The following is a 16,619-nucleotide window of genomic DNA, read 5'->3' as shown; positions in this document are numbered from 1 at the left end:
GATTTACTGGCAACCAATTCAGGGTGTAACCTCCTGCCCAAAGATACTTGGGATAGGCTCTGGCACACCTGTGACCCTTGTGAGGATAAGGAGTTCAGAAAATGGATGCATGATGTGAAATTAGGCTTCAAAATGATCAATGACTCAGACATTTTTTAAGCTTCCATATGCTGTGGGGGTGTTGCTGAATGAAAACAATTCTGCAATTAAGCGTGAGCCAAAACATCTACGCAGAGATCTAAAAGACTCATTGCCCCATTACCCCGGGCTTGATGATTGCTTGGGTTTGGGCCTCCCCTCTTATGACCCGCCGCTGCTTCATGCCCCCCACACTCTTACTCTTCTCTTCTCTGGTGGCCTGATCAACCCTCAGTTCCAACAAACAAGGTACATTCTCCCCCTCTCTGGCTGTGCAGGGACTGGCTGCATAGCAGGACCAGCAGGTTGGGGGGACACCTGGCTCTCCTGAAGGTGGAGGAGGCTGGGGGCTGGGGGGCTTTGGGAGTTGTATTGACTCCCTGCGGCCCCTGCCGGGTTGCCAGTTTCAGGGGCACCTCAGTGCTCAGTGAGGCTCCCAAACTGCCCTGGGTCCCTCTGTGTGGAACATGTCCCCTCTGTCGGGTTGCTCACAGGTTAACCCATGGATTACAGGACAATTCTGTCAGTTTTGTGCTAGTAATTCGGTGTCAATTCACTTACATGTGCCCACAGGCACACACTCCTACGATTCTTTCACTGGGTGTAAGGCCACTCACTTAAAGTGGGACTGTCATCCCTATAAATATTCTAAAATAGATATTGTAATGAAAAATACATAACAGTATTCACTTCAATCTCTACACGAAAATAAAAGTGAGCGGAGAGCGCGTCATCCATGCACAAAGTTGCGCAATTGAGTGTCCCTCGACATCCAAGTGGTCGCCATATTAGTTGCGTCCTCTGTCCTTGACGTCATCGTCACTTCCGCCGTTGAAAAGGCGCAGTGCCTGCTACTATGGAAAGCGAACAACAGAGATATTCGGATTTTTCCGACACCCCTTATGACACCGAAGCTCTTTTCGAAAAGGACAACACCACACAACCGAGTGAAGTTACCGGGGCAATATTACACTATTGTTTCAAGCCCTCAGGGCAAAATGACACTATTGTTTCGGGCAATATTCAGATGATATCCGATCATGGCCAAACCGCATCCCGTCCGATCCACTTCTGCGGCAGAGATGACCCATCGCGGCTCATCACAGCCGGCCGGTTTAGCTTATGACAGAGCCGAGCGGTGCTGCTTTAGGGGGGTGTTCACAGCCGAGCCGGGGCGCTTTTTGTACGCACGCGACTGAGTAACGCATTTTCGGCTGGGTTCTTCAGAGCCGCCCCCGTCGCAAAGCCCAACGCGCAGCCTTCGCAGAAGCTGTGACCGCCGAATGCAGTGCCTCAGCCGATGGGGCTAAGTTTCCGCACCCTTGGTGGCATATAAGGAGGAGGTGGAGTCGAGCTATGCTGCTTTTAGGGGTATGTTCAAAGTCGCCGCAGTACGTGATGAACACTATCGAGACGAGGCTGACTGAGACATTGTTGGCTGGGTGATGCGCACATCGACACATTTCATACGCGGATCTTTTGTTACGTTATGAGAGAGACCGATTACGTGGTCTGCCCCAAACTATTATTTTTTGTAGTAGCTGTATGCACACTTCAACACATTTCATACACGGATCTTTTGCTACGTTATGAGAGAGACCGATTACGTGGTCCGCCCCAAACTATTATTTTTTTTTAGTAGCTGTATACACACCTACCTGTTATTTGGAACCCACGAAGCTCTCGTCCTCTGCACCCGTGCAATCCATTTTTCACAACGAACAAGGTCTCTTTCAAACTTATGAACAGTAATTCCATTCTCCCGAGTGTTCAAGCAATGCCCAGCAATGCAATGAGCCGGCATTTTGGCTAACACAAACGAAAAACGAGCTACCTTCCCGGAGGTAAAAATAATGGAAACAAATGAGTCCACGAGGGGGCGCTACTGCTGTCCTTTACGTCACTTCCTGGTTCTTCTTGAAAACAAATCCCTGAGAGGATTTTCATGGCGAGAGTAACAAAAAGCTGTATACGTCAAAATAAATGTGACCATATTGACTGTGGGTTTTTCATTAATAATATACCAAAAATCATCCGTTTGACGACACTTGACCTTTAATGTGACAAATAAGTCATAACTATCGAAACTGCTTGTTAATCCCCTCACTTATACCCTACATACCTTTATAATTCACTTTCAATTCCAGCACACTTCAGTTGTACAGCCAGGTTCAGTATGCCTGTCCTACATGCTTCTTCTTCTGTCCTGTCCTGTTCTATTTTGTTGTGTTATTCCCTCACATAGTGTAGTACTAACAGCCCCATGTAAGACTCATATAAAATCAGGTACAATTTTTGATCTGTCCTTTGTCTCTGTTTCTCTTTCTCCTTTACAAACTTGGTTCTGTACGATTGATCGACTCTTATTTTCACTAAAAATGAATTATAATACTAAAAAACACAGTGGAAGATTAAAAACTCCACTGTGACCATAAAACTGTTTTGGCATAAAAGGGATAGAGAAGGGATGCTTGACTTAACAGCCGACAGGAACAAAAAAAAAAACGAAAACAAAAAAACCCAATTTCCAATCACAGAAAACGCTTGATTTTAGTTGTTGCTTTTGAAATTGACTCAAACGGTTACATTTCTTTTTCACATCGAGCAAGAAACACGTGACTTGTCTCATCCTTAATAAATAATATCACAGTTTGAAAACTGCATTTTACGTTTACTTGGGTCATAGTTGTCTGATATATATACTGTTTATCTGATCTTAAACAAAGAAGGGAAACACCAAAACAATATTTTTTGGTGAATGCTTGAATTTAAAAAACCTGCAACCTACTTCATTACTGTTCACATGGGAGGGCTCTGAGGGCAGTTGTCGAGATTCTTTGCCCCATTTGAAGGCCTTTCTGTGTTCCAGGTTTCGTTCATTAAGGCAGCTGTCTGGAATGCAGAAGCAGAGTGTCAGCATTTGCATAACGCTCTATTCTTTATTTCCCGAGTGCTGGTTTGACAGTGTTTCTATTTAAAAACTCAACACGATGTACCCGATTCAACTCAGGGATATGACAGTGGTGACGTATACTAAAAAAACTACGACCAAGGTTATAGAAAATGAGCCATATCGTGTGCATTTCCAATGCATCCAGAAATTATGTGGCATTAATATGTTCACTGTCAGTGATAAATAGAGGGGAAATTATGTTTGAGTGGACTTGAAAACACAAACCAAGGTAATCCCCTGTTAGGAAAGATGACGAAGGGGTTCTGGTGAAGACTTTGCAGCAGGGAGGCGGCTCATAGTTGATGTCGTGCTCTTGCAGTGCATTGTCATACGTATCATGATCCTGGGGACAATACGCAAAAGTGTGCTACTCATGAGGGAACTGAAGAGCTGTTCAAATGATTTTGGGAAATATATTTTCTTTAAACTTACATATTCCATTCCAGAAAAATCCTCCATATCCACCATCACCTCATCTGTAATCATTGTAGACCACCATATTTTACAGTGCCATGAAAAAGTATTTGCCCCCATATCTATCACACACAAAGGTTTCAAATGATCAAACCTATTTTAATATTACCCAGAGACAACCCAAATAAATACAAAATGCAGTTTTCACATGACAATTCAACTTAATAAGGCACAAAAAAATCCAAACCTTTCTGACCCTCTGCGAAAACATAATGGCCACCTCCTTGTTGAATCACAAATTTGCTGTGACTAACCACAAATTTGGGAAAGGTATGTTCAATTTTACAAGTCACACCCAACCATTTCAAACATACGTTTTCAATCAAGAAATCACTTAAATAGAATCTGTCAGAGAACATGAAGTAGGCTACAAAATCTCAAGAACCATTGCATCATTCCAAGATTTAAAAAAAAATCAAGAGGTAATGAGTAAAAAGTCAGTCTGGAAAAGGTTACAAAGGCCATTTGTAAGGCTTTGGGGCTCGAGCGAACAACTGTCAGAGCTATTATCCACCAATTCTCATGACCCTGCTGGGCCCTGTCTTGGCCGTACCGGTCCCCGAGGCGGCACGCATCTGCTGCAATCGGCGGAGGAGCACACCTGCGCCTCGTCTCTAGTAATTATGTCTCCCAATTATATAAAACCACATGTACGGTCTGGCCTTTGCCAGATCATTGCTTCATGCCTCATTCCCACACTCTCGTAATCCCGTTGCTGATCTCCCGTGTACAGACTCCTGCCTGCCCACAGACCTGCCTCCTATGCCTGACGTTCTTGTTACTGCTGCTCCCGTTGACAGCCTGGCTGATGCCAGACACTGGACTGAATAAACACTTTTCCCGAACTGCCTCTCCGTCTCCCGAGTCGTGCATTTGGGCCCAACCCTGTGTTCTGGTCCTGACACCAATAGAGAAAACTGGGAACAGTGGCAAACTTTCCCAAGAGTGTACGATCAACTAAAATTAGAGTGTAATGACGACGCATCCAGGAGGTCACAAAAGAACCTCGAACAACATCTAAAGACTTGCAAGTGTTCATGGGCTTATTTAAGGTCTGTGTTCGTGACTCTACCATAAGAAAGATGCTAGCCAAATATGGCATCCATGGGAGAGTTCCCAGGTGAAATCCCCTGCTGTCAACAAAGAATACAAAAATTTTCCACAAAACATTTTGATGATCCTCAATATATTTGGAGAAACATTCTGAGGACTGACAAGTCAGAAATTGCACTTTTTGGAAAGTGAGCTGCCCGTTACATCTGGCATAAAAATGGCACAGCATTTAATAAAAACATTATTATGCCAACAGTGAAGCATGGTGGAGACAGTGTGATGTCTGGGGCTGCTTTGCTATCTCAGGACCAGGACAACTTGCTGTGATTGATGGAACAATAAATTCTGCGGTCTACCAGAAAATCCTGAAGGTGATCAATTCGTGCCCTCAAACTCAAGCACTCTTGGATCATGCAGCAGGACAATGATCCAAAACACACCAGCAAGTCCACATCTAAATGCCTAAAAAAAATAACAAAATTAAGGTTTGGAATGGTCAAGTCAGAGTCCAAATATATTGGTAAATCCAATTGAGATGCTGTGGTGTGACCTTATATGGGCACTGCTTGCAAGAAAACCTTCCAACATGGTGGAGTTGAAACAATTCTGCAAAGAAAAGTGGGACAAAATTCCCGAGAGCAACGTGAAAGCTTCATCACCAATAATCGCAAACACTTTGTTTTAATTATTTCTGCCGAGGGTGGCACAGCCCGTTACTATGTTACTATGTTGTACTATGTATGTACTATGTTACTTAATGAATTGAATTGTCATTTGAAAACAACATATTGAATTTCCTTGGGTTGTCTCTGATTGATATTAAAAATGGTTTGATGATTTCAAACCAGTCGGCACGGTGGCGCAGCTGGTAAAGCATTGGCCTCACAGTTCTGAGGACCCGAGTTTCATCCGGCCCCGACTGTGTGGAGTTTGCATGTTCTCCCCGTCCCTGCGTCGGTTTTGTCTGGGCACTCTGGTTTGCTCCCACATCCCCAAAACATGCAACATTAATTGGACACTCTGCCCCTAGGCGCTATTGGCTGGCAACCAGTTCAGGGTATACCCCGCCTCCTGCCCGTTGACAGCTGGGATAGGCTCCAGCACTCCCCATGACCCTCGTGAGGATAAGTGGCAAAGAAAATGGATGGATGGATTTCAAACCTTTGTGTTTGATAGAAACAAATGAGGAACGGGGCAAATAGTTTTTCACAGCACGATAATTTGAGGAAAAAAATGCTTCAATTATGAAACCCCACAAATTGATTCAATCACTTCTCAGAAAAATTAGTCTTGTGTGTCTGTTATGGAAGCAGTGAAAGATGTCTCGCCTTCATTGGAGTACCAAATTATCTATTTTCCATCATTTATATAATCTTGTCATCCATCCTATTTTTGTTCTGTTACCCTCATAATGATCATGGGTGAGTAAATAGCTGTCTTGATTAAAAAAATATATATTCTTTAATGAGGTGTACATGATGACATTACAATAGCGGCTGGTTTTGAAGTGACCTTGAATTTAATTTTAATTCAGGATTGAGTGCATAGTATAGTAGATTTATGGTAAAGGGGAGTGATTGGCAGAAACAATCATAACTGACTCCAAAACTGTCTAAAAATCACCATCATCACAGTCAGTCATTGGCTATAACATGAAAACAGAAAGATATGGACATATGGTATTTGTTTTTAGAAAGCTTTAAAAAAGAGAGAAAAAAAACTTCCAATGGCATTATAGGGACCCTGTTACGCCTCGGCTTGTGCTTTCAATTGCAACTGTTTCTGAGATGAAAACTGACTGTCTTCATTCAAGTTATTTCAGGTGTAAAGATGCAGATGTTACCTCTGTAGTCTCTCACAGGTACTTCTGGAGCTGGTTTGCTTTTCAATCTGCCACATGGAAGGATAATATAAGCATGATATCAGACTGAAAAGGGTTAGGTTTATGTTTTATCCATCCATCGAGTTCAAGCCCCCCACCCTGTGTGGTGGGTTGTGTGTGTGTGTGGTGTGTGTGTGTGTGTGTGTGTGTTTGTGTGTGTGTGTGACAGGATGGAGGCACTGTGAGTTCCTCATCCTTTTGGTCACTGCCCAGAGCAGTATCAGTCTCCTCCGTTTGAATCGGAATGGAAGAAGCTGGGAGGTGTTTGATGTGCATGTGTTTTATATTCACTCAAAGGTGCGACTGACAAGCTAACTGACTGGATTAACATTATCACTCCTATTAGGACAAAGAGAGAGGGAGAAGCAAAAATAGGATTTTATATGGTATGTTAGTATTCAACATATTTACAAAAGTTCGAAAAAAATTAATAAATACAAAGTCCATATTTATTATTTTTAGTAGCTACTGCTCACATTAGTAACTCGCTCTCGGGTGGTTGTTTCCCCTTTCCACATCCCCCCACAAAAACAAAAACAAATCATACTGTTAATGTGTATGTAGATGTGCTGCTATATAAAAATCAAAGGTTTGTTTGAATGTTTGTTTTAATAAGTCCATTCTATTCCTCTTTTGCTGTGCCCTAACATTTAAATAACCACATTTGTTGGTTTGGGCAAAGACTAAAGTGGTAAACATCTCTCTTAGATATGTGCAGATGCTATTTCATTAACTGGAGAAAACAATGAATCTATCTTGCCAGCTCACCACCCCTGAACATCTGATCCTAGAATCGCCCCTGGTGATGGACAGGTCTGCAATTTATCCTCTCTCTACATGAGCCTCAAAGCCTCACATCTCCCTCGCAGGTGATGAGTCCACACACATTTATTTTAAATTAGTGAATATATTCCATTTACATGTATGTACAATGTACAACATAAATGTGATTTGGATGATTCAAATGACAGCATTTGAGGTTGCAGTTTTTCTGAACAGAAGGAGAATCTTGAAATAGTGTTTCAAGGGAGGGACAGCTTTGAACTGAACAGACATTTAAGTAAGTTTAGAAATAAATCTTGAGTGTAGCAACTCCAAGTGGTTTCTATCCTTGGGGGGATTCATATCAGAAAGAGTAAGTGAGACAGAGGCCATCTGTTGAAGATAATTTTGGCTTCTTTGTGTGCCGTAGTGAAATTACTGTGAATGCGGAAACATTTTCCTGCAACCCACATTCATTTTTAGATGTTAGTGGTCTGGTATTTTAATGACCTACACATTTGTGGTTTTTCTTGTTCTAGTTAGGTGGCAAGCTGTTAATTTCCCAATCTATAAGTTGTCTATAATGTGTCAATTCTGACCCAGACCAAGGATGTCTTCACATTATCAAATTATGAACTACACATCTTTAACAAATGTATTAATAGCCTTTCTGAAACTCATAAATGGATGATTAATCTTGCATCAATGTTTCAAGAAAAGGGAAGTGTATTTTCCATAATTTACACCATTAGTTGTGAAATCTAGAACTTCTTGGATGGTACCTTACGCCTTTCTCCCATGACCTCAGTCACGGAAATGTCAGCTCATAAAACTTCAGAAGCTTTTACAGCTTGCTTTTATATTTTGATTGAATAATTGATTGCAGGTATTTATTTTTGCAGGTGAATATCTTGTGCCTGTGTCACGGCACCGTCTTCCCACTTTATGACTTCTGTTTCTTATATTTTAGTATTTATCCTCATTCTTTTGCTGTTTTACCCAATGTCGAATCAAAGACCAACATTTTTTGCTGGAATTTGGTCAAATGTGATTAAAATTGTCCTGTGAACAACTTCGTCACTGACACATAATAAATCTGTACATAAACTGTAAAAATGACACGTTTAGTGTTTCGATAATCTCGAATGACATTTCAAAAACCTTCAGGGGTACTTTTTTTTGTGGGAACCTGTTTCAAATCTTCTTGGGACTTTTTACATTTCAATCCCCTATTGAACATGGTTACCACTGTCCCATAAAAAAAAAAAAATCCACATATTACAGTCTCACAGTTTTAAGATTGACACATTCCCAACATTTTCTTTGATTTTACAAAAATGGTAGGTCTTGAATCTATTTTCATTTTTGTTTTATTTTGGGTCACTTAATGAAAAGTCATCAAATTTCAGGATCAAAGAATAACATTTGGGGTATTTCTATTACTGATAAATGTGTCAAATTTGATTAGGGCAGTATGTAAGTGTTAAAGAGAAATGTAAAAATATTAAACGTACCTTTTTAGTTTATTCAGGTAGCTGTCATCATTTTTTTGGATGTCCTGAGTAATCTTTTGAAGCTGCCTAGAAAAAAGATGAACTTCATTGGTTCGATAGAACCCACAGTGTAAACATGAATGAGAAAAAGGTTGAATGGCGCGTTCCCATTTTTAAATTTTATAAAATGGAAAAGTCACAACCTTAGACTATGAATCCTTTTGGTTGGCTGGGATAACAGCTGTAACACATTCTTTTAAATGTCAAAATAAAAGTCACGTTGTACAGTAGTTCAATTTGCAGAGCTTACCGAATCTTTGCTGTGGCAGAAGCTGAGAATTTACCTAAAATATCCATTTTTCCCCCAGTCAACTCAAGGCTTTACATATTTCAGTATCATTGATCTCATACTTTACTGTAGCCTAAAGTAAGTCACACCTTGTCACCAAGAGATTCAAATTCATTCTGGTTGCCCCCCCCTGCCCCTCAAAAATAGAAAAAAGAATCACTTCTCTTTTTTACTTCTTGTCACTCACACACTTAAACAAAACTAACACCCCCACACACAAACATTGATTTCGGTTTCAAACCTCTCTCATTAGCAGGTGTATGCACTGGGACAAGTGTGTTATTGCACTTCCTTAAAATTGTCATTTTCATATAATTTCATTCAACAATGATTAAGAAATTAGAGGAAAAAAAATCGAATTCAGCATTACCTAAGGATATATGTCTCCCATGCTGAAACGGACATGCTTAAAGTTCTAGTTTCAAAAAGTTATTAATGATTTAAAATTCTAGGTATTGATGGTAAACCCAATCCTCATTGACTGCAGTTGAACGTATCTGTGGCCTACTGATATACCAGTACTCCTTTTTATAACAGTAAAAACATAAAAAGCTCTATAAAAAATGTGTTGGGCTTCAAATTCTGCAGATAAAAGCTATTAAACTATTTTTTTTTTATACAACCGTAGCGCCAGTGAAGACATGCAATAGCTCAGACACATTCACAAATGCATACATATTCATTCAGAAATAAAACCATTTATTTTGCTGTCTGCTATTTTTTAAATGCAAAATGGCAACCTCATCCAGGTACTTAAGCCCACAGCTTCCTCTGGTGTGTTGCAACAACATAACGGGGCTCTTGACAGTGACATTAAATGATTAAGACAGTTTGCCTACAAAGAGGAACCATTTGTAAAAGAACCCCCCACCCCAAAAAAAAAAAAACAAAAAACACTCAAGACACTAAGATACATCTGTTTTAGTTTTCAAGGAAAAGGCATATTAAAGGCAAATTCCAGTGGTTTGGATTAACAATGTATCCAATAGGTCATGTAATATGTACTGTATCTTGAAAATGTGATGTTAAATACTCTCTCATTTTGGCAAGTCACATGACCTACGTGCGCGGATGTGACGTATTACACGATGTATTACGTGCCGCAACAAAGGCTCGATTACGATGGGACACAAATATGGCCAGCGCTGATTTCTCAGATTTACCCTCATCTGATGAAGAAATAGCAATATCGGTTGATCGGGAAGACGGTGGAATACTTCCATACATATTTCAACCTGTGGCTGTAATTCATGTAGAATTTTCAGATGGTTCTTCGGACAGGAATGATGTGGAGTCTGACAAGTATATGTTAGTATGTGACGTCACGTGACTGAGAAAGCGTAACTGCGATTGGCTGGGTGTTCGGTTCTAACCTGAAGTAACCCTGGCTGGTGGCACAAACGGTGAATTTTAGACAGCGAATTGTAGCTGTTTGAATTTCAGACAGGGAATTGTAGCTGGTTGAATTGTTAACCATGAAAAGTTACACTGAAATGCGACTATCAAAAATGTGAACACTACATTTCAAATTCAAATCCTGGTTTCTGTGGCATTTCAAATTCAAATCCTGGTGGCACACATTTACTTCCATACTATCCCAGTAATCTTCAGGCAGGAGGCGGAGTAAACCCAGAACTGGTTGCCAGCCAATCGCAGGGCACAAAGAATCGACCACCATTAGCACTCACATTCATACTTATGAGTAATGGAAAGTCCTCAATTAACCTACCATGCATGTTTTTGGGATATGGGAGTACAGCAGACTGCTCACAAAAAACCCACCGGGGTAACATGCAAACTCCACACAGGTGGGGCTGGGATTTGAACCCCAGTCCTCAGAACTGTGAGGCCATGCTCAACTGCTGGATCACCGTTCCACCCTGTTAATTAAAAAAACAAAAAACAAACAACAACAAAAAAAACCTTGGGAAAAAAGTACAGCCGTTTGGAACTGCAAACCATCTGTAGAAGTGTATGATCAATATGTGCAAATTGGTTTAAAGAGACCATAACTATGTGATTTCAGATAGGGTCATTTTAAATTTTTACATTTATGTAATTCATACTTCAATGCAGCCCTATGGGGGCACAAACCAGTGCAATCTGTAGGCCGGTCCCAAGCCCGGATAAATGCAGAGGGTTGCGTCAGGAAGGGCATCCGGCGTAAAAACTGTGCCAAACAAATATGAGCGTTCATCTAAAGAATCCCATACCGGATCGGTCGTGGCCCGGGTTAACAACGCCCGCCCCCGGCACTGCTAACCTGCAGGGCGTCGGTGGAAATTCAGCTACTGTGGGTCGAAGACAAAGAAGAGGAGGAAACCGGATCCAGCGTCAGAAGAAAAAGAGGAATGCACAGAGCCTACAACTGAGTGTAGGGACTTTGAATGTTGGGACTATGACAGGAAAAGCACAGGAGTTGGTTGACATGATGATTAGGAGAAAGGTTGATATTCTGTGCATCCAAGAGAGCAGGTGGAAAGGTAGTAAGGCTAGAAGTTTGGGAGCAGGGTTTAAATTATTCTACCACGGAGTAGATGGGAAGAGAAATGGAGTAGGGGTTATTTTAAAGGAAGAGCTGGCTAAGAATGTCTTGGAGGTGAAAAGAGTATCAGATCGAGTGATGAGACTAAAATTTGAAATTGAGGGTGTTATGTATAATGTGGTTAGCGGCTATGCACCACAGGTAGGATGTGACCTAGAGTTGAAAGAGAAATTCTGGAAGGAACTAGATGAAGTAGTTCTGAGCATCCCAGACAGCGAGAGAGTTGTGATTGGTGCAGATTGTAATGGACATATTGGTAAAGGAAACAGGGGCGATGAAGAAGTGATGGGTAAGTACGGCATCCATGAAAGGAACTTTGAAGGGCAGATGGTGGTGGACTTTGCAAAAAGGATGGAGATGGCTGTAGTGAACACTTATTTCCAGAAGAGGGAGGAACATATAGTGACCTACAAGAGCGGAGGTAGAACCACGCAGGTAGATTATATTTTGTGCAGACGATGTAATCTGAAGGAGGTTACTGACTGTAAAGTAGTGGTAGGGGAGAGTGTAGCTCGACAGCATAGGATGGTAGTATGTAGGATGATTCTGGTGGTGGGTAGGAAGATTAAGAAGACAAAGGTAGAGCAGAGAACCATGTGGTGGAAGCTGAGAAAGGAAGAATGTTGTGCGGCCTTCCGGAAAGAGGTGAGACAGGCTCTCGATGGACAACCGAAGCTCCCGGAAGACTGGACGACGACAGCCAAGGTGATCAGAGAGACAGGCAGGAGAGTACTTGGTGTGTCATCTGGTAGGAAAGGGGAGAAGGAGACTTGGTGGTGGAACCCCAAAATACAGGCAGTCATACAAGGAAAGAGATTAGCGAAGAAGAAGTGGGATACTGAGAGGACTGAGGAGAGGCGAAAGGAGTACATCGAGATGCGACGTAGGGCAAAGGTAGAGGTGGTAAAGGCTAAACAAGAGGCATATGAAGACATGTACACCAGGTTGGACACGAAAGAAGGAGAAAAGGATCTCTACAGGTTGGCCAGACAGAGGGATAGAGATGGGAAGGATGTGCAGCAGGTAAGGGTGATTAAGGATAGAGATGGAAATGTGTTGACTGGTGCCGGTAGTGTACTAAATAGATGGAAAGAATACTTTGAGAAGTTGATGAATGAAGAAAATGAGAGAGAAGGAAGAGTTGAAGAGGCAAGAGTGAAGGACCAGGAAGTGGAAATGATTACTAAGGGGGAAGTCAGAAAGGCACTACAAAGGATGAAAAATGGAAAGGCAGTTGGTCCTGATGACATACCGGTAGAGGTATGGAAGCAATTTGGAGAGATGGCTGTGGAGTTTTTGACCAACTTATTCAACAGAATACTAGCGGGCGAAAAGATGCCTGAAGAATGGAGGAAAAGTGTTCTAGTTCCCATTTTTAAGAACAAAGGGGATGTTCAGAGCTGTGGGAACTATAGAGGAATAAAGTTGATGAGCCACACAATGAAGTTATGGGAAAGAGTAGTGGAGGCTAGACTCAGGACAGAAGTAAGTATCTGCGAGCAACAGTATGGTTTCATGCCTAGAAAGAGTACCACAGATGCATTATTTGCCTTGAGGATGCTCGTGGAAAAGTACAGAGAAGGTCAGAAGGAGCTACATTGTGTCTTTGTGGATCTAGAGAAAGCCTATGACAGAGTACCAAGAGAGGAACTGTGGTACTGCATGCGTAAGTCTGGTGTGGCAGAGAAGTATGTTAAAATAGTACAGGACATGTATGATGGTAGCAGAACAATGGTGAGGTGTGCCTTAGGTGTGACAGAGGAATTTAAGGTGGAGGTGGGACTGCATCAGGGATCAGCTCTGAGCCCCTTCCTATTTGCAGTGGTAATGGATAGGCTGACAGATGAGGTTAGACTGGAATCCCCTTGGACCATGATGTTCGCAGATGATATTGTCATATGCAGTGAAAGCAGGGAGCATGCAGAGGAACAATTGGAAAGATGGAGACATGCACTGGAAAGGAGAGGAATGAAGATTAGCCGAAGTAAAACAGAATATATGTGCGTGAATGAGAAAAGTGGAGGGGGAAGAGTGAGGCTACGGGGAGAAGAGATAGCGAGGGTGGACGACTTCAAATACTTGGGGTCAACAATACAGAGCAATGGAGAGTGTGGTCAGGAAGTGAAGAAACGGGTCCAAGCAGGTTGGAACAGCTGGCGAAAGGTGTCTGGTGTGTTATGTGACAGAAGAGTGTCTGCTAGGATGAAGGGCAAAGTTTACAAAACAGTGGTGAGGCCGGCCATGATGTACGGATTAGAGACGGTGGCACTGAAGAAACAACAGGAAGCTGAACTGGAGGTGGCAGAAATGAAGATGTTGAGGTTCTCGCTCGGAGTGACCAGGTTGGATAGGATTAGAAATGAGCTCATTCGAGGGACGGCCAAAGCTGGATGTTTTGGAGACAAGATTCGAGAGAGCAGACTTCGATGGTTTGGACATGTTCAGAGGCGAGAGAGTGAGTATATTGGTAGAAGGATGCTGAGGATGGCGCTCCCAGGCAAAAGAGCGAGAGGAAGACCAAAGAGAAGGTTTATGGATGTGGTGAGGGAAGACATGAGGGCAGTTGGGGTTAGAGAGGAAGATGCAGGAGATAGGCTAAGATGGCAAAAGATGACACGCTGTGGCGACCCCTAACGGGACAAGCCGAAAGGAAAAGAAGAAGAAGAAGATGTAATTCATACTTCAGATAATTTGTACTTGTCAGAGTGGTTTTAATTAAGTTTACTTTGTAATTTCCTGGAGTGTTTACGCAGATTAGTCAAGGTACTTTTACTCCGTTTCGTTAATATAAATTCCGTTCGCTACTTTCATTTCTTAAAAATTGTCAGAAATTTTTCGTCCTTCCTTGTAGACTTCCGCATCGGGAGACGTTGCTACAAGCTAACTTTACCACCACAGTGACGTGTAACTCAAGCTCACTAATGAAAGGACACAAAAAAGTCACATTTGCACACAACGTATCCTTTTGGGCTTTGCGGGTTCATCAAAGTGAGTTGTGACAGATGCGCACGACTCATGTCATGCAAAGTACTTTCGACCCTGTCCAAACGTTGACGTTTCAGCCCACTGCTGACCTGAGAAATCGCCTTGCCGTTAAGTTGCAGTTGGAGATGTTTTGGCTGTCCACAAGGGATTATTAGCAGTTTTATGAGCACGGTTACCTGTAAAACGTCATTGTCGTTCTCTCGTTCTCTCTCTCTCTCTCTCTCTCTCTCTCTCTCTCTCTCTCTCTCTCTCTCTCCTCTCTCTCTCTCTCTCTCTCTCTCTCTCTCTCTCTCTCTCTCTCTCTCTCTCAATACTCCTATTTAATATTTGGCTGCTCTACCCATTCTTGCTGTTAAAGAAGAGATGTTTTTTTTTTTTACATGTATTTATTAGTTTTAAGGAGGCTAAGGTAAGTGATAAGAATATGGTCATTGTTACTTACTGTCGATGGAGGTAGTTGAACCTGTTCATGTCGCCATCAGTCATGTTCTGTTCAACAGAAATCAGCTGTAAATATCACTCAGTAGAAGCGATATCTCACATACTGTATGCCAAACGTTAGATGGCAGTATTTCACTTCGATTTTTTCATGCCCTCTACCTAAATTATAATTCACTCCCTAAACTAATTTTTAGAGGTGATACTGCGGTCACTTGAGGTAATTTACAGGATACACGTTGATTTCCACATTTTATGAAGCCACAGTTCTTTGTGATAACCATGGACTACCAGCAACATTGCAGGAGAATGTATTCATGACTTTAGTGATACTTGGCATTGTTGGGACGTCTTCTATTTGCAAAGTATGTAGCTTGTTTAAATTTACACTTGATTTGCTGTCTGCATGCTGATTAAACATGCAGCCTTTATGTGTTCGTACCACATTACCAAGCATCCCTCAATGCATCCATACTTCTATCCATCCATTTTCTCCTGCTTATCCTGTTCAGGGTCACGGATGAGGCGAGGATTTTCCAGCAGACTTTAGGTGAGGAGCAACCTGAACTGGTTCCCAATCATTCACAGGGCACATATCGACACAAACATTCATATTTATGGGCAATTCAGTATATCCATGCATATTTTTTAAATGTAGGAGGAAGCTGGGGTGGCCTGAGAAAACCCACACAAACACAAAGTGAAATGCACTCAAACTCCACACAGAAAGGCCCACACTGAGATTATACACTGACAACTCTGTGGGGCAGACCTACTAACCACCAGCCCGCTGGGTTACAATGTTATCGGCATTTGGGGGGAAAAAAATATATATTATTTTGGTTTGTTTTTTGGGTCAAACCTTATTTCTCTTGAGCAGCAATGCTATCACCATTGGAAGGAAAATGATTACCATTTAAAATATGCAACAATACTAACTAAATTATGTATTCCATTCTTCATTCATAATTCAGTGCTCCAGGTCATTCCTTGCTCCAGCTCGACTCGCTCTCTCTTACGCTTTGTTTTAAATTCGTCATGTTATAGAACTCTCTGACAGTGAAATGCCATATGAACAAACAGAGGCAGCTAGTTATTAATTTAATGGGGAATAAAAAACAAAAATAGTCATATCCTTTTGTCTTGTCCACCTCCGGGAAGCATTTGAAGCACCTAACATGACTTTTGTCTCAATGTATGAAACCCTAGGTAACAGACCCAAAAATATAAACACAGTGAATGGGCGTTTAAGCAGAGTCTTGTGATTTAATCGTTTGTAAATCACAGAGTGAGGTTGCTTAATATGAAAGGCTTTATCGCCTTCAAAGACAATGAACCTTGACCCCGCACTTCATCATTATGCATTTTACAATGGGGGGAAAAGGTGTCTGTATAAATCAGATTTAGCCTTCTGACACAGAATGAAATCTCAAATAATCCACCCCAGTGGATACTTAGGCACCGTCCCAATTTTGAATTATTTATAGGAGAGCCTGTGCTTGTTCAAATGAGACACAACTTCTCTCTGAGCTGCAGACTATCTCTCC

General features: G+C 41.7%; 1 protein-coding gene across 9 annotated transcripts in view; it reads right to left on the bottom strand.

Annotated features, from left to right (window-relative positions):
* Window positions 1–15,164, bottom strand: part of blnk (B cell linker) — a 33,726-nt gene extending 18,562 nt beyond the window's left edge. For 3 of the 9 annotated variants that reach the window (XM_061838112.1, XM_061838113.1, XM_061838119.1), the window contains exons 1-6: window positions 9,066–9,189; window positions 8,777–8,842; window positions 6,462–6,508; window positions 3,524–3,567; window positions 3,317–3,434; window positions 2,927–3,030 (exon numbers count right to left, since the gene is read on the bottom strand). In XM_061838112.1, coding sequence (XP_061694096.1) covers window positions 2,927–3,030; window positions 3,317–3,434; window positions 3,524–3,567; window positions 6,462–6,508; window positions 8,777–8,842; window positions 9,066–9,112 — 426 coding nt within the window. In that variant the 5' untranslated portion in view covers window positions 9,113–9,189. Of the gene's footprint in view, window positions 1–2,926; window positions 3,031–3,316; window positions 3,435–3,523; window positions 3,568–6,461; window positions 6,509–8,776; window positions 8,843–8,958; window positions 9,037–9,065; window positions 9,190–10,833; window positions 10,985–14,374; window positions 14,558–14,723; window positions 14,885–15,076 lie in introns of those variants that run through there. The other 6 variants (XM_061838120.1, XM_061838115.1, XM_061838114.1 and 3 more) reach the window with 6 other exon arrangements.
* Window positions 15,165–16,619: the final 1,455 nt, after the last annotated feature.

Source organism: Syngnathoides biaculeatus, chromosome 12 (genome assembly GCF_019802595.1).
Source record: "Syngnathoides biaculeatus isolate LvHL_M chromosome 12, ASM1980259v1, whole genome shotgun sequence".
In the NCBI taxonomy this organism is placed as follows: domain Eukaryota; kingdom Metazoa; phylum Chordata; class Actinopteri; order Syngnathiformes; family Syngnathidae; genus Syngnathoides; species Syngnathoides biaculeatus.
This window is presented reverse-complemented; position numbering and strand designations above follow the sequence as displayed.